At 38.3% G+C, this 19347-nt stretch overlaps 2 protein-coding genes across 2 annotated transcripts; one reads left to right on the top strand and one right to left on the bottom strand.

The window, feature by feature from the left end:
- Positions 1 to 1792: 1792 nt before the first annotated feature.
- Positions 1793 to 2227, bottom strand: LOC138883508 (uncharacterized). The gene has a single exon (XM_070164198.1). It carries the CDS (start codon positions 2225 to 2227, stop codon positions 1793 to 1795), a length of 435 nt encoding a protein of 144 aa, XP_070020299.1.
- Positions 2228 to 7629: 5402 nt separating this feature from the next.
- Positions 7630 to 8325, top strand: LOC138883507 (uncharacterized). Its single transcript, XM_070164197.1, has 2 exons — positions 7630 to 8125; positions 8198 to 8325. Exons 1-2 carry the CDS (start codon positions 7630 to 7632, stop codon positions 8323 to 8325), a joined length of 624 nt encoding a protein of 207 aa, XP_070020298.1.
- The last annotated feature ends 11022 nt before the right edge of the window (positions 8326 to 19347 follow it).

The raw sequence follows: 19347 nt of genomic DNA, 5'->3' as shown, positions 1-19347 counted from the left end.
AGCATTCTATTTATGAGGTATGTGGCAGTCAAGACATAGTCTCCCCAATACTTGATGGGTAGGTTGGACTGAAAGAGAAGAGCCCTAGATACTTCTAGGAGATGTTTATGTTTCCTTTCCACAACTCCATTTTGTTGGGGAGTGTGAGGAATGGTGGTTTGATACAGAATTCCTTGGTCAGCAAAGAAAGAAGTAGGTTCATGGGTGCTGCCAAGTTCATAAGCATTATCAGATCTGAAGGTTTGAATAGAGGAATGAAAATAGACTTTAACCATAGAAGTAAAAGCTTTGAAGACAGAGAGGGCATTGCTTTTACATGATAATAGGTTAGTCCAGGTGGCTCTACTGAAATCATCAACTAAAGTTAGGAAATATTTGAAACCATTGTAAGTTTTAGAGTTGTAAGGCCCCCAAATATCAATGTGTACCAATTGAAATGGGGCAGTAGAGTGAATCTGGCCATCAGGGAAGGGTAATCTCTGTTGTCTTACCATTGGACATACTGAGCAAATAAAAGATTGTGTAGAAGAAATTTTATCAGATATAAAAGAAATAGACTTCATTCTATGAAAAGGCATATGCCCCAACCTTTGATGCCAAAAAAGATCCATTTTATTTACATTGGGTGTCTGATTACATGGAAAAGTATTTACAGAAGAAATAGTGGAGTCAGACTTATTACATGACACAGAACTGGAAAAAGAAAAAGGGTTTGAAGCAGGAAACAAATCAGCATCAGGATGAAGGTAGTACAACCTTCCAGCATCCTTACCAATTACCAGTGGCCTCTTCAAAGAAGGACCCTGTAAAGAAAAGTTGAACTTGGTAAGGATAGCTATACAATCCAATTGAGAAATCAGTTGATGTATAGAAATCAAATTGAAATGGAAAGATGGTACAAGAAGGACATTAAGTAAGATCATGTCATGTCTAAGGTGGAGAGAACCAGTGGACACTACCTTAACTTTATATCCATTAGGTAAAGTAACTAAAAAAGGTTTAGGTAAGGGAACAAGATTGTGAAGTAAGTGTTTGTGTGAAGTCATGTGGTTAGTTGCCCCTGAGTCTAATATACAAGGGTATATGAGAATTGTCAGAATTAACAGTATAAGCAGTAAACAAACCTGCAAAATGGGTAAATCCAGAATTTTCAGCAGAAAAAGCTTCATAATTAGGACCAGGAGATACTTGAACTTGTTGAAATAAGGACATCGGATGTTGATATTGTTCTTTTGTGAACCCATGAGGAGAGTTGTCAGAAAGCTAGGAGGCAGAAATACTTGGTAAACCATGGGAAATGTCACTTTGAACACAAGAGGCTGACTTCTTGTTCTTGGTGAATTTGAATTCTGCAGGGAACCCATGTAGCCTGTAGCACAGTGTGACCAGGTTTCTTGCAATACTTGCAAGAAACAGAAGACATATTCTTTCTTGAATCAAAATTCACCTTTTGTGTGAAAGATCTATTTGTAGTGTGAGGGGTTGAAGATACAGAGAAAGAAGCAGAATCAGTGGAGAAGCTTGGAGTAGTTGATGGAGTTTCCCTCTGACTTTCATCCTGTTGTAGAAGAGAGTAAGCCTTGCTGATAGGTGGTAGGGGGCTCATGATCATTATTGCACTCTTTATAGTAGAGTAGGAGTCATTGAGGCCATTTAAGAATTGAAAAAGCTGTTGATCCTCTATGAACTTAGGAAGGGCTCCACAGGAACATATAGGTCCTACATATGAGGAGTTTAACTCATCCCAAAGGCTTCTAAGTTTGGTGAAATATGTGGCAATGTCTGAAGATCCCTAAACAGTTCCACTTATGTCTCTCTGAATTTGGAGATATTTGGATCCATTTGATTGGCCAAATCTCTCATTGATATCAGTCCAAACTTCTTTGGCAGTTCTGAAACACATAACACTAACAACAATATCTCGAGATACATAATTGGTGATCCAAGCTTTCACCATATCGTTCCATCTCTCCCAGTATGGGTAATAAGGTGAATCAGTGTTGGGTTGATTAATCCTACCATCTAAAATCCCTAACTTATTTTTGGCTGAAAGAGAAGTAAGCATATTGCTCCTCCAAAGCATGAAACCATGGCCATCAAATGGCACAGGTACCAATTGGTTACTAGGACTATCAGATAGATGGACATAGAGTGGATGAGAGGGATCAAGGGTAAAAGCCGTAAATCCTTCAGTTGTGGAAACTGAACTATCACCATTGTTGCCCATAGCATGTACTAATTAGAGCTAACTAACAGAAGAAATCCTTATTCATACAATTTCCAGAACTTGAACAATGTTGACATGCAAACGGCTAACTCATACGATTTAAACTCTAAAGCATATCAAAGTAATCCTGAAATATGTGAATTAAAGTGATGTTACCCATCTTCTTCTGAAAACTCGAAGAAGTAAAGTCCTGTGTATACCGCAGAAACCCTAGCTTGAAAATCGATCCGGATTTAAGTTGAATTTCTTCGTAAATCGTAACTTCTCTTCTAAACGAGTGTGCTAGATGGAGATTTGAAGTGAAACCCTAAGCTTTTCAGACCAGAAATGAAGAACTTGGACAGAATCCCCGATTTGGTCACAACCTGACTTCATTGTGATTTCTGAGTAAATCTCCATTAGAAATGAAGCTTATAATGCGGAGAATCAAAATTCTCGCTCTGATACCATGTTAGATCGAAGCTCAGATGATCTATGGAGGATGAAGAAATGAGAAAACGCTAGAAGGGTCGAGAAGAAAAGAGAGAGACAGAGAAATATGGAAACAGAAAATAAACCATCTGATTCCTATTATTCAATTATGAGTACATATATTTACAACTATAAAATGTAATGGAATGTAAATTGGGCCCGGGTCCTATACAATTAACTATTGGGCTTGTTATGTAGAAGTGCTACCAGATTGGGCTCTAACCGGGGGGGAGGGGGAATTATAGTGCCAAACTATCGACCACTCAAATGTATTTATGTAATTGACATTTTTCACGTTATTAATTTCTATTACTTTTTGCTAATCATTTCTAGTCTTCCTAAATCTTAGCCTATCTATTTACCCAACCTTTCGGGCTAACATATGGTACGTGTTCCTTACCATGTACCCACAAAGTAACTGATTTTACCCCTTCTGCGTCTGAACACGAAAAAGCCGAATCGATCTCACAGAAATTGTTTCAGCGGCCGATTAACCGGTCCAGACCGGCTCCTGAACGAAAAAAATTAGTATGGCATCATTCTTGCAGTGATGGAACGTCGTCATTTCATTTTCGCCGTTGGTACTCGTATTTGCACATTCATTGCAAAGTGCTTTCTTCTTCGTCGGAAAAGTATCTTGGATCTTTGGAAATGAATTTGGACTATCCAAATGCATCACATTCGGATCCAATTTGCTCATCACTAGGTTGAAATTGTCCCTCTGAATCTGTAAATTTTGCACTCGTTCATTCATGCTCGCCAATTCCATCTGCGAAATTCGATCATAAAACGGATTCACTTCCGGTTGATTTCGCCGCAGGGGAAACACATTTTCCTTCAAAAACTTCCCGAAATCTACGCTGTTCGGCTTCGTTTTTCGGTATCGTGATTTTTTAGAACGCTTCAAGATCACGAGGAAGAAACAATTTTTTCACGTGAAATCAAGGTGAAATTCGATTTTCCGGTGAAAAGAATCCGGCGATCGTCGAACTTGGAGCCCCCGGCCTTGTGCTCACATAGGAAAATAGAAATCTGATTAGGTGAAATTCCGATTCTCTCACTGAGCACCAACTGAAATGCCTTGAACACAAGCATCGGTTGAATTCTGATATTGCCTACGTTAATCTCCCGCTCCCCGTCGAAAAATATTACCGGAAACACCGATCCTCTACCGCCTTCCATCATTTTTCAGTAAAGCCACACCGGAAAATATGTCGATATAGTACACACACCTTACAATACGTAAAAAGTGAATAGTTCCAGACAGAGAAAAATATGGGGTTTTAGGGGTTTAATACAGTAAAGAAGATAAAGCGGTGACAGAGTGGTTTTCAGAAGCATTTTATAGTGAAATGAAAGGGATGGAAGAGAGAGGAAAAAGAGTAGTTGCTTGAGGATCAAGTCATAAAACGTGAAGTGTGTCAGCGTCCAAATTCTATAGAATTTTTCTTTCAATTTAAATTTTACCTTGATTTAGAAATTGAAACGACAAAAATAAACAATGATTTATTTAAGATCATTCAAGTGGGTTCAGATAATTAGAGTAATTGAATAAAGGAATAAGTGTTAGAACACTTTTTCGAAAATTTTCGAAGAGTAAAAACTCAGCATGTTTTAAACGCAATAATTTGTTAAATAGCGATATTGACAACGAGTTCGCCAAAATGGGGATCGAAGAGCTAATTAAGCATTCATATTTACTGCGATAAATATTAAGAGAATTATGGGTGCTGGTACTCCGAAACTGATTTTATCTACCTCTAGAGTAAATTCTTTTAATTGCATTTGGGCATAGGTTCTGAAATTTAGGCCCTGTTTGGCCATGAGTTTTGCCAAAATAAATTTAGGATTTATTCTCAAAACTCATGTTTGGCCATAAATGTTGCCCACATTTTGGCAAAATCCCAAAATCACCCCAATTGCTGATTTTGGGCCAAAATTCCAAAATTTGGGAATTATATACATGTTTTTCCAAAATAAAATTGGAAATTTGAAAATGTATGTCCAAACACATTTTCATCTTCAAACCAAACTTCACCAAAATCAGATTTTTCAAAACAAATTTGGAATCTATGGCCAAACGCTAGCTTATTTTCAGGATTAATACAACATATCAAATATTACCAAAATAACTAATCTCAACATAGCTAATCAAGTACAACTGATTTCAGTATAACTAATCTAAGCATAACTTGTCTTCAAACCAAACGAGCCCCAAGTATAAAGATCGATATAAATTTTATATCAAAATTTTAGCATTAAATAGTTCTCGAGATTATAATACGGGGCTAATTTGTATCCCTGATACAAATTTATAATCTCAAGATTATAATACGGGGCTAATTTATAATCTCAAGATTATAATACGGGGCTAATTTGTATCCCTTTAAGAGGTTTGTTCTTTCACATTTTCAATTAAAATCCATAAATACCCCGACGAAGTTCATGTTGGGGGTTTAAGCATTAACCTCTTAAAATAGGGTGAATGAGAAATGGAGGGAAATAAAAATTTTAAGTGAAATTTTAAGTCCCCCCCCCGGCAAAGGGACATTGTCCCATATTGGAAGAGGAAGAGGTTTTTAATGGGTATATAAGCAATTGCTCTTCTTCTAGCTCTTAAAGAGTTGAGAAGAAGGCAAGCCTTGCGACGTCGTCATCGTCACTCGACTCGGCTTCCGCTTCGATCAATTGATTGATTAATTTTTTGGACCAAATTTGTTTGTTAATAGTAAATATTAACAGAAATGTTATTAAATATAATATTAATATTAAAATCCAACTGTTTTCATTTTTCCGTTTTCTGTTTTGATAACAGAAAATTGACTACCCTCTTCAATTTTTCCTCTTTGTTTTCCCTCTTTATTATTGAGTAAATAGCCATTTATTTTATGGCATTTATGTTGTGGCCGTTTTGCATAAACAGCCATTCTGAAGAGTTGCACCTCTTCAGATTTCAGCCCAACATTAGCTATAAATACAAGTTGATTCTCTCATATTTTTCATACGATTTTCTAAATTTCTCCTCCATCTTCTGCATTGTTTTAACTTCAAAGAAAGAAACAGTAAGTGTGATTCGCTACCGAACATTGTGCTCGCTGAAACACTGGGGTTTGGAGTACCACTACACCAGTGTGTAATTCGTTTTATCTTGGGAGGAAATAATCTATAATCTTGGGTACTATGAGGGGATTAAATTCCTTAAGAAAACACTCTGAAGTCAGTGGGCTCGGATTAACTTTTTGTTTCGTTTATATTTTTGTTTATGTTATTTTATTTTCTCCAGAATTATTTTACAAATACAGTTTACTAATGTCACGACCCAGACTGATGGGCCGTGACGGGTGCCTGAGTCCTACCTGTCAAACACCCCTAAGTATGCGTCTAAGATATGAACCTGAATAACATATGCTGAATTACGAAAATAACATACATGAAGGAAACCCGCCAATAAGGCATATGTACGTATACATGCAGAATACAATGGGCGAGCTGACAAGGCTGCTATAGACAACTATACATGTCGTGCACGTGCGTATAAATGTCGTGTCATGCATAAGTATGGGTGTACATTATATCATCAAGCCACTGAGGGCATTCCATCATATCGTCTCGGCCACTGTGGGCAACATCATCAACATATACCAGCTGATCAGGTGGTGATGCATATATAATGTCGTAACCTTTTCTCATATCCCATATACATATATTTACATATATACACGTATATAACACCATCTGGTCATGGGTCAATGCATATGTATAAATGGGTGAAATGCATGAAAAATTCATAAAAATCTCAATATTCCTTCTGGATAAACTTTTTCAACTGTGTATTATTCTGAGACCCACGAACAGAAGATAATAATAATTCTCATAGGGAATCAAGAATATAGACACCCCTAGTATCTCTATGAATAGAGTAATTTATGAAAACTATCTGTTTGCTCGTTTATTCAGTATAATTTGGACCATGCCAGAAGAAAGAAGGGATGGCCTTAACATACCTGGGGGTAGGGAAAACTCTGTATAATATTCTTGGAGAAGATTTCACCGTACTCCTTTAGAACCGCAAAATTTTACGTTGCTACGATTCTAACAAATTCGCATTAGAATTGCGTTGTTGCAAGATTTCGTTGGAACCTTTTCTTTTCGGATGCTTAGCGTTCTGCTATTGTTATTAAGAATGAAATGAGGAGGCAAGACTTGGTTTTGTTGTTCTCTAAAGTTTTATCCATCTCTTAAAGGAGATGTAATTAAAAGAGATCAAACTTGATACATATCTTTAGTCATTTAAGAGTTATACACGTAAATGCCACTGATCCTATATGACTAATTAGTCATATGCTTTGAGCTTCCTTGCTGCCACGTATCATTTTATAATTTAATAATTAACTAGGTAATGTTCCGCTACCCGGTAATTAATCAATTGCCCGCATAATCTAAAAATTCCCCCAAATTATTTAAAATTTTACTTATTTTTAATATACTTTATATATATACTTTATACATTATACTACCGTGGTCATATGGTACCCTGCATGATACTAGTTTATAATTATTGGGTATTATTGCTCGAAATACTGCTCGACCCGTATTTTATCCCAAATTGCCCATTTTCAACTAAACTCATTTTCTTTACTTCATATACCATTTATCCTTCATGACACTTACTTCTCGCTTGTTATAAATAGCGTAAATACGTTAACCTCAAGATAATCTTATCCCCGAGTCTACGTCGACTAACTGAAGACGAAACTTTTAACGTACGAAAACGCGAGATGTAACAACTAACAAGCTTAAGGAATTTAATTTGTATTCTGTATTTGTGTTATATTCACTGTTTTGGAGTTTAAAACTTTGTGGTTTTTTACTCCGTTGGAGATTAAAATCTACGTGATTTTAACATTTGCTTGTGTCGTTCTTTTACAGAAATGACTAATGATAATGGGAACCAGGCTGTTCCAATGATGATTGCCAATGCATCAACAAGCCGAACACTGACGTTGGCACCGGCGGAGAAACCCGAAAAATTTTTTGGGTTAGATTTCAAGTGGTGGCAGCAGAAGATGTTCTTCTACTTGACTACTTTAAGTCTGCAGAAGTTCATCAAGGAAGATGTTCCTGTTCTTCCCGATGAAACTCCAGAGAATGAACGCTTTCTCGTGATTGAGGTGTGGAAGCATTCTGATTTTCTGTGCAAGAATTATGTTCTTAGCGGACTGGAGGACGATTTGTATAATGTCTACAGTGGCGTGGAAACGTCAAAAGAATTGTGGACTGCACTTGAAAAGAAATACAAAATTGAAGATGTCGGGTTGAAGAAATTCGTTGCCGCCAAGTTCTTGGACTACAAAGTGGTAGATAATAAGTCTGTTATTACCCAAGTCCAGGAATTGCTAGTGATTATTCACGATCTCCTTGTTGAAGGTATAAATCAAATTAATACTGATGTTGAAAGTAGTAATCTTAGTATTTTTACTAACAGAATTTTCATTGAAGGTCTTGTCATCAATGAAGCATTCCAAGTAGCACCGATGATTGAGAAGTCGCCTCCTTTCTGGAAGGACTTCAAAAACTACTTGAAATACAAACGCAAAGAGATGTCTTTTGAAGATCTCATTGTTTGATTGAGAATCGAATAGGACAACAAAGCTGCTGAAAAGAGAGGTTTTGGAAACTAAATAATAATGGGAGCCAACATTATTGAGGATATTTCTCAAAATAAGAGAAAGAGGAAGCAGGCTTCTGGACCGAAGAGCTACCCAAGCAAAAAGCGGTTCAACGGAAATTGCTACAACTGTGGGAAAGTTGGGCACAAATCTACGGAGTACCGCGCTCCGGAGAAAGACAAGAAGAAGGGTCAAGCAAACATGGTTGAAAAACATGAAGATGTTGATGACTTGTGTGCTATGCTTTCTGAATGCAACTTGGTGGGAAATCCTAAGGAGTGGTGGATTGATTCTGGAGCCACTCACCATGTTTATGTTATTAGGGAAGCCTTTACAACATATGCTCCTATTGGACCCGAAGAAACGCTTCTATGGGAAATGCTGCAACCGCCAAGATTAAAGGATGTGGGAAGATCTTTCTGAAGATGACTTCTGGCAAGGTGGTGACTTTGAACAACGTCCTTCATGTTCCCGAGATTAGGAAGAATTTAGTCTCTGCTGAACTTCTTGTTAAGAATGGTTTTAAATATGTTTTTGTATCCGATAAGGTTGTAATAAGTAAGAACGGAATTTTTGTAGGAAAAGGTCACCTCACTGAGGGCCTTTTCAAGCTGAATGTAATGGTTGTTGAGAATAATAATAAAATTTCAGCTTCGTTTTACTTACTTGAGTAAAATGAATTATGGCATATATGTTTGGGTCATGTCAATTATAAAACCTTGCAGAAAATGATTAACTTGGAAGTATTGCCTAAGTTTGAATGCGACAAATCTAAATGTTAAATATGTGTGGAATCTAAGTTTGTTAAACATCCTTATAAGTCAGTTGAAAGGAATTCAAATCGTTTAGACTTAATTCATACAGATATTTGCGATATGAAGTCAATACCATCTCGCGGTGGAAAGAAGTATTTCATAACTTTTATTGACGATAGTACTCGATATTGCTATGAAGCAATAGACGCATTCAAGCAATACAAAAATGAAGTTGAAACGCAACTTAACAAGAAAGTCAAAATGATAAGAAGTGATAGGGGTGGTGAATATGAATCTCCTTTTGAACAAATATGTTTAGAATATGGAATTATTCATCAAACAACGGCCCCTTACACGCCCCAATCCAATGGGATTGCTGAAAGAAAGAATCGTCCGTTAAAGGAGATGATGAACGTATTGTTGATAAGTTCTGGGTTGCCACAAAACTTGTGGGGGAAGCCGTTCTTACGGCTAACCGGATACTAAATCGAGTACCCCATAGAAAAACACAATCCATTCCATATGAAAAATGAAAAAGAAGGAAACTCAAATTGAATTATTTTTAAAGTGTGGGGGTATTTGGCAAAAGTGCAAGTTCCTAAAAAAAGGATAAAAATAGGACCGAAAACCGTTGATTATGTTTTCATAGGATATGCGACCAATAGTAAAGCATATCGATTTCTGGTTCATAAATCAGAAAATCCCGACATTCATAATAATACTGTTATAGAATCAGATAATGCTGAGTTCTTTGAAAATATATATCCATATAAAAAGGAATGTGAGTCGATTGGTGAAGGATCTAAACGACCTCGGGAAGAAACAAAAGAAAGTACATTTAATCAGGAGGATCCAAGACGTAGTAAACGTTAAAGAACGTCTACTTCATTTGGACCAGATTTTGTGACTTTCTTATTGAAAAATGAGCCTCGAACATTTAAAGAAGCTATGTCTTCTTCGGAATCATTATTTTGGAAAGAGGCAGTCAATAGTGAAATAGAATCCATATTGAACAACCATACATGAAAATTGGTTGATCTTCCTCCTAGAAATAAACCTTTGGGTTCTAAATGGATCTTTAAGAGGAAAATGAAAGATGATGGCACTATTGATAAATTTAAGGCAAGACTTGTAGTCAAAGGGTATAGACAATGAGAAGGTCTTGACTACTTTGATACATACTCTCCAGTTACAAGAATTACATCCATACGGATGTTAGTAGCATTAGCTGCAGTGTATGGTCTTGAAATTCATCAAATGGACGTGAAGATGACCTTCTTAAATGGAGATTTGGAGGAAGAAATCTACATGGAACAACCTAAAGGGTTTGTGGTTCCACGTAAAGAAAAGAAGGTCTGTAGACTTGTTAAGTCCCTTTACAGACTAAAATAAGCACACAAACAATGGCATGCGAAATTTGACCAAACAATGTTGTCAAATGGTTTTAAGATAAATGAATGTGATAAATGTATGTACATTAAAAATGTTCCAAATCACATAATCATTGTTTGCTTATATGTGGACGATATGCTGATAATGAGTAATGACATTGCCAACATAAATGCTACTAAGCGTATGCTAACTAGCAAGTTTGATATGAAAGACTTGGGAGTTGCTGATTTAATTCTGGAAATTAAGATCCATAAGACTTTTCAAGGTCTGCCGTTGTCACAATCTCATTATATTAAGACAGTACTTGAAAAATTCAAGCACTTGGGCTTTAAAGTTGCAAAGACTCCAATTGACGTAAATCTTGCATTAGCAAAGAATAAAGGCCAAAGCATATCACAATTGGATTATGCTCGTGTGTTGGGATGCTTAATGTACATCATGAATTGTACACGACCAGATATAGCTTGTACTATAAGTAAATTAAGTTTATACATGAGCAATCCAGGTCAATCTCATTGGATGGCAATGAAATGAGTTTTGGGATATTTAGAACATACTCAGGACTTTGCTTTGCACTGCAGTAAATATCCTACGGTCATTGAGGGATACTGTGATGCAAATTGGATTACTGGATCAACTGATTTCAAGTCCACAAGTGGATACGTATTCACTATTGGTGGAGGAGCGGTATCTTGGAAGTCGTCCAAACAAACTTGTATTGCCTACTCTACAATGGAGGCTGAGTTCATAGCCTTAGATAAAGTCGGTGAAGAAGTTGAATGGCTCCAGAATTTCTTGGAAGCATTCCATTTTGGCCCAAACCGTTGGCACCAATGTACATACATTGTGATAGTCAAGCGGCAATTGGAAGGGCTGGGAGCGTTATGTATAACGGTAAATCTCGTCATATACAACGAAGACATACAACCGTTAGACAATTACTCTCTAGAGGAATTATCATGATTGACTATGTAAAGTCAAGCGATAATGTGTCGGATCCACTTACAAAAGGCCTAACTAGAGAGGTAGTTGAGAAAGCATCAAGAGGAATGGGACTATGGCTGAGAACAAGTCATTGTGGTAGTAACTCTACCTAGAAGACTGGAGATCCCAAGATCTAGGTTCAAGGAGATCAACCAAAGTCATAATGACGGTTCAACATTGTCAACTAAAATTTTGGTCAATTCTCGTGATGAGACAATGTTTAGTACCAAGGATAAAGCATTAAGGTTTTTAATGATTTCTAAAATTTGATACGGGGCATATCAAATAGTGTATCTACGAGATGGCACGTTTAGGAATCACCTATGTAAGTGTGAAGTGTTAGCCGCTTCAAGGAGAATTTTGTAAGGTCAGTTCTCCATGCACTCATGAAACCAGGCAGTGTTCATGGCTGAAATGAATACAACAATGAGAACCAAAGACGGTTAAGGTTTGGTGTGTGACTTATGGTTGTCTAAGTATATACCAAAGTTCGACGGTTCAAAGATATCAAATCTACCGATTTACCGAGTATATTCGACATAAGTTCACTACGAAAAGTTCAAAGGGAAACCTACTTATCCAAATGCAATTAATCCTTACTTGCGAATGCACACAGTTTTTTCATGCATATTTCCGTGATATAGCCATTCTCATTCATGTGGGGGATTGTTGGGTTTTTAAGCATTAATGAGGCTTAAAATAGGGTGAATGGGAAATGGAGGGAAATAAAAATTTTAAGTGAAATTTTAAGTTTTCTCCCCTTGGCAAAGGGCCATTGTCCCATATTGGAAGAGGAATAGGTTTTTAATGGGTATATAAGCAATTGCTCTTCTTCTAGCTCTTAAAGAGTTGGGAAGAAGGCAAGCCTCGCGCTGCCGTCGTCGTCGCTCGCTCGGCTTGACTTTGGCTTCGACTTCGGATGATCGATTGATTGATTAGTTTTTTGGACCAAATTTGTTTGTTAATAGTAGATATTAGCATAAATGTTATTAAATATCCATTTTAATAACAAAATATTAATATTAAATCCCAAGAATATTAATATTAAAATCCAACCGTTTTTATTTTTTCGTTTTCTATTTTGGTAACAGAAAATTGACTACCCTCTTCAATTTTTCCTCTTTATTTTCCCTCTTTATTGTTGAGTAAATAGCCATTTATGTTATGACATTTATGATGTGGCCATTTTGCATAAACAGCCATTCTGAAGAGTTGCAAATCTTCAGATTTCAGCCCAACATTGGTTATAAATACAAGTCGATTCTCTCATATTTTCCATACGATTTTCTGAATTTCTCCTCCTTCTTCTGCATTGTTTTAATTTCCAAGAAAGAAACAGTAAGTGTATTTTGCTACTGAACTTTGTGTTCGCTGAAATACTGGGGTTTGAAGTACCACTACACCAGTGTGTAATTCTTTCTATCCTGGGAGTAAATAATTCATAACCTTGGGTACTAGGAGGGGATTAAATTTCTTAAGGAAACACTGTGAATTCAGTGGGCTCGGATTAACTTTTTGTTTCGTTTATATTTCAGTTTATGTTATTTTATTTTCTCCAAAATTATTTTACAAATACAGTTTACTAACAGTTCATGTTTCCAAATTTTGGATTCCTCAAGATGTGAGTCACATTCTTTTGTATAGTGTTGGTCAATCATTTCATGAGTTCTTGTGTTCTAATGTAGGTGTAGGCATATAAATTTTATTAAAATTAAATCTATAAAATAATTTGGACTATATTTTAAATTCAAGATATATTGGTCCAAATATATATTATGGGCTAATATAATTGAATTAATTATATAAGTCCAATATAAATGGATTAAATAAATAAGTCTTAATCTATTGGACTAGCCCATTTAATTGGGCTAAATTGATGAGCCCGCTTCATTAAACCCAAGATGTCATCTTCCTAGAGGCCCAATTTGGTGCCACATGTCAAATGACATGGCGTGCCAAGTCAAACGGAAGAGCCTACAGGACCATGCCACGTGTCAAAATGACAAGGCATGCCAAGTCACATTAAAAGGCTAATGAAATTGCGCCACGTGTGCAAGTGATATGTTATGGCCAATCAAATGCGGCCATGTCACACTTCAATTTGATTGGTCGGAAAGAGTTTGTTCTTATCATGACTCCTCCCTTCCACAACTATAAATATGGGTTTTTATAACCTAGAAAAGACACCAGAAGTTATAACATAAGCAATAAAGAGCTCGTGGATCAAACGCTGCAAATTCCTCCACAAGTTTCAAGCTTCAAGCAATTAAGCTCAAGTTCAAGCAGTCAAGTTCAAGCTCAATAACGAAGAACAAATCAATTTCAAGCTCAATAACGAAGACCAAATCAAGTTCAAGTCCAAGCAATCAAGCTTAAGCTCAAGAACAAGATCATCATTCATGGCAACAACTACATATGAGATCAAGCTCAAAGGCCCTTAAATTTATTTACTATCGAAAAGTAGAATAAGAGGAATCATAGAGATTGTACACTCATATTATTTAAAATCAAATACTACGATTGTTGCAATATTTTCGGTCTTGATTTTATTTTCTCGACACAAATTTATTGTCTACAAATTCTGGCACGCCCAATGGGACAATCTCTACCTCCCATCTCAACTTTCGAATCACCAAAGTTTAAGAACATTGAAATGGCTTCAAAGAAAATCAACTCCGGTTCAACTTCCACCAAGGCTGCTAACTCCAGGTTCTATGTTGATGTGGAAAGCATCCTCGATTTTACCTTTGGAAGCTTCGGACCAGTTACGTGGAGCAAAGCGAGCTCTTTAGGACAACAAGCACCCCAAGCGCCATCCGCATCAACACCTATTTTCGGATCTTCAACCTCAAGAGGAGCAAGATCTTCCACAAATGCACCTGAAGGAGGAAGCGATGTTGCTGAAAAAATCAAGAAAACTCTTGCTCTGCTTGACCTCTCCGGATCCAAGCACTCTACTGTGAAGGAAGATGATGATACTTCAAGTGATGTATCCTCCCCACTTACACCATATAGCGTGAGCCAGTCAAGGATCAATCTGTGTGAAAATCCATGCTACTCTCTGTCGTCCACGACAATCATGCAAGCCATGGTGGCAATTACTTCATCTGTGGAGGAGCAGTTGGCAAACTTGACGGAAGCAATCGCTGGCTTGACCAAATGCATGCAAAATTAAGAGGCTAGAATTGACAAGCTAACAGACAGGGTGGGGATCTTGATGGAAGAAGAATCTACCCATTCACCTGGCAAGCTCCCAGAAGTTCTAGAGAGTGACTCTCCCCCAAGACAAGTAGAGTCCATTAAGGCTATCCCTGTCTCATCTGAAGGGATAATTCTAATCGATCAACTGAAGAAGTTCATTGAAGGAACCATTAAGAACAAATATGAAGTTGCTGCCAAATCCTCCCTTACATATGCAAAGTCATACACTATAATGGTCGATATGTTGAAGATTCCTGCTGGCTATCAACCTCCAAATTTTCAACAATTTGATGGTAAAGGTAACCCAAAGCAACATGTGGCGCCCTTCGTGGAGACGTGCAACAATGCTGGGACTTATAGAGATTACCTCATCAAGTAGTTTGTGCGCTCGCTAAAAGGAAATGCTTTTGACTGGTACACAGACCTCGAGGCTAGATCTATCGATAGTTGGGATCAACTAGAGCAAGAGTTCCTCAATCGCTTTTATAGTACGAGACGTACTGTGAGTATGATAGAACTTACAAATACTCGTAAACGAAAGGGGGAACCAGTTATCGACTTTATCAATCGTTGGAGGAATGCAAGCCTCAACTGCAAAGACAAGCTTAGTGAAGCTTCAGGCATAGAGATATACATCCAAGGCATGCATTGAACCTCGCAAAGGGAATGACAAGCATGAAGTCAGGAAGTGGGGCAAGTTCGTACCCAAGTCTAAAAGCAAATAAGCTATGAATGTCAACACGTCACCTGTGAACTTCACGACGAAGGTGAGCAAGAAGCAGAGTATGACATCCACTTCTTTTCAAGATAAGCCAAGTGGAAAGTTGACTCTAAAAGAAATGCAAGAGAAAGAGTACCCCTTTCTGGATTCTGATGTGCTAACCATTTTTGAAGAACTCCTCGAGTTAAATCTCATTGAGCTTCCGGAGATGAAGCGACCAAATGAAGCTAGGAAAATAAATGACCCAAATTACTGCAAATATCACCAACTTGTAAGCCACCCTCTAGAGAAGTTCTTTGTCTTTAAGGACAAAGTATAGACTTGGCCCGTGAAAATAAGATCGTGCTTGACGATGAGAAAGCAAGTTCAAACCAAGTCTCTATCACCTCTGGCGCATTCAGTCTAGATGAGTTATGCAGTTTAAAAGGAATCAAAAATGAAGAATTACTAGAGAACAACAAAGTTGAAGACAATCAACCTGATGATGATGAAGGTTGGACGGTGGTGACTCGTCGTAGGCCCCACAAAAAGAGTCTACGAAAAGAATCAATAGAACAACTAACAAGGAAGATGATGGTAAAAAGACCAATGAAAAAGAATTAGGCGTTTGAAGAAAGCAAAAGTGGAGATGCACCACCCTCAAAAGCCACGACATACAATAACCTTGGAGGATTTCTTGCCATCATGGTTCCTGATAAGTTAGGATTTTAAAGTGTTTATGTCCCTACTTGCCTATGCTTTGAGTATAAATTGATACAAAAACAGTCCCAAAATGCTCACAAGTTGTGCTTGATTGCAGGGTTGATTGACAAAGTGATGAAATGTCAAAGATCGGCTCAAAAAGGAGTGAAACCTGCTCAAGTATCAAAGACCAAGAGAAGTGAAGAAAAAGGGGCCTAGTGCGGACCGCGTAACAATGACCGCGGTCGCACTAGGAGGTTCAGAGACTGGACATTTTCAAGCTTAAGGTCACGCGGCCGCAATAGGATTCACGCGGCCCGCAGAGAAGCTTTGCGGCCGCACTCCTGCTCTGTGCGGTCCGCGTTCATAGGGTTCAGTAAAGGGCATTTGTCCTCACGCGATCCGCGGTTACGTCTGCGCGGACCGTGCCAGTTGCCTTCGCGACCGCGATACACTCCCATGCGGTCCGCATCCCCCAGTTCAAGTCATCAAACAACTGAAGCCCAAGAGCCAGTGCGGCCGCGGTCCATTTTATGTGGCCCGCACTGACCCCACAGGGGTATTTTTGTCCAGTTTTTCCAACCTAGTATAAATAGAATATTTTACTATTTTTCTAAGGGAGCGGTCAGATCTGAGAACAGAAGAATAGCTGCGCTTGGTGTTGTAGCCATTTTTGGCATATTTGCTTCCCATTAACAATAGATTATTGTAGTTTCTTCTTAGTAATTAATTAATATGTGTAGTTCTTCATCTATTTCTTCAGTTTCTTCTTTAATTATGTGTAGCTAAACCCATTAGCTAGGGTTGTGGCTCAACCCTAGTGTGGGTAATTGATGGGTGTTGCCATCTAGGGTTAGATTGACTATGAGTGTTTGTTATTTGGGTTGATTTTATGATTTAATTTAGAATTAGTGGTAGCAAACACTGATTCAAGCTTTGTGGGTTTCTCTTCTTGAGAAAGAGAGTCTATGACCTCAAAATTGACCCAACAAGGAATTGGGATGAACTCATGAGAAATGATAGTCCCAGTTAACGGGTTAAATCTCGAGAGAGTAATCACCCTACTTGAACCCTAATTGCTTGGTCTAATTTGCCAACCCAATTGGTCTCGAGAGAGTCAATTGGGCAAAATCAGTCTCTCTACCGAGAGGTGTGAGAGTGGGTAAAATTGTGCAACAGTTATAGCATAAGCCCCAAATAAGTCAATCGAACCTAAGTAACATCTACCCGTCAATTAGCCACCAAGGTAATGCCACGACCCTAGTGCTTTTCCTTCCCATTAATTACAACTTAGCAATATTCTCCTAGCATAATCTAGCTTTAATCTGTAGTTTTATAATAGTAGTTATAAATACAAAAACTCAAAAGATGCTTAAAGTGACATTAGAAGCACAACCGCAACTCTAGGCTAGACAGAAAATACAACTCCACTACTAGCTCCCTGTGGAAATTCGATCCCGGACCTCTATTCGGGTAAAAACTATTGCGATCCGCTCTACCTACCATAGTGTAGTGTCGAGTCGGCAGCGATCACTTTTTGGCGCCGTTGCCGGGGAGCTTAAGGTGTTGACTATCTGTTTAGTTAGTTTTGTGTTTTGCTTCTCTTTCCTTCTTGTTTACTAATTTTGTTTGTGTCGATCAATGAGGTACAATGACTCTTAATGCAAATAACCCTCTCGGCAATGTGATAGTCGGGGAGGAGGTAGAGGATCTAGAACCAGATGAGGTCTTACCTCGAGTTCCACGGAGAGGCCGACATGTCAATGTAAATGCAAATGAGAACAACAATATTCCAGACCCTCCTCCGGCACCACTGAGAGTGGCTCCCAGAGTTTTACCAAATCAAGGATACGCCAGTGCTATTGTTCCTCCCCGAATCAGAGCGGGGAACTTTCAAATCACAAATGTTATGCTGACCTTGCTCGAGCAAAGAGGGTATTTCACGGGTGCCTCCGATCAAAATGCCTACAAGCACTTGAAGGGGTTCGTAGGGGGTAGCAAGCAGACAAACGTGTCCAAGGATGCGTTGAGATTAAGGCTTTTTCCGTTCTCTCTTCGGGGTAAAGCATTGGATTGGTTAGAAAGGCTCCCCAGTCATTATACTACAACATGGGATGAATTGGCGGACAAATTTATTGCCAAATTCTTTTCTCCAAGTCATATGGCAGCTCTTCGGGATGAAATTCTAGCTTTCAAGCAAGAGCCAATGGAACCTTTGCACGAGATATGGGAAAGATATAGAACAATGGTGAAAGAATGCCCTAATAACGACATGACCGAGGCTATGATTCAACAAACATTTTATCGGGGCATCAACACCACAAATCAATGCACTGTGAACCAATTGGCCGGAGGGAACTTTATGAAACTTTCTTACCAAGAGGCATGTGATGTACTTGATGAAATGGCCGACATCTCTTCGGCATGGCAAAGCCGAGCAAATGTGCCCCAAGGTGGCCCCACGATCATCCATTTGCATAAGGAATTGCACGATCATGACCAAGCCATTGCCGAGCTTACAACAACTATGAATCAATTGGCAAAGGCGCAATTGAAACAAGTCCAAAACTCGCGCCAAGTCAATGCAATGGAAGGTGTTTCTATGTTCAAAAATAGGCAAAGAGGACAACAACCTCAAGGTAATTGTGAACAATATGACAACAACAATGATGGTGGTGGTTATTCAAATGAGTGCTATGATGATCAAAGCGAAGAGGTCCAATATGTCAACAACTACCAAGGGAATAGAGGTAACTCTTCAAATCAACAATGGCGTCCTCAAGGAAATTGGGGCAATCAACAACAAGGCGGAGGTAATTGGAATAACAACAACCAAAACAACAATTGGGGTAATCAAAGCAACCAAGGAAATTGGAATGGTAGTAACAATAATTGGGCAATAACAACAATCAAGGAGGGTGGAACAATAGCGGGAACCAAGGTAATCGGGGGCATGTACCAACAACCGAACAACCCACCCCCCTTTCCTTCTCAAGGTCTGAGTTCGTCCGGAAGTGATATGGGGAGAATTGAAAGCATGTTCGAGCAAATGATGAAAAAGAACCAAGATTTCGAGGCCCAACTAGCTTCGCATAACACATCTATCCGGAACTTGGAAGTGCAATTAGGCCAAATCTCTCAAGCATTGAATACTCGTCTCAAGGGTGCGCTACCAAGTGATACAATGGTGAATCCGAAGGGTGGGAATAATAATCATGTGATGGCGGTTACAACAAGAAGTGGGAG

Source organism: Nicotiana sylvestris, chromosome 12 (assembly GCF_000393655.2).
Source record: "Nicotiana sylvestris chromosome 12, ASM39365v2, whole genome shotgun sequence".
Taxonomy (NCBI): Eukaryota; Viridiplantae; Streptophyta; class Magnoliopsida; order Solanales; family Solanaceae; genus Nicotiana; species Nicotiana sylvestris.
The sequence above is the reverse complement of the archived record's forward strand: the minus strand, read 5'-3'. Positions and strand labels throughout refer to the sequence as shown.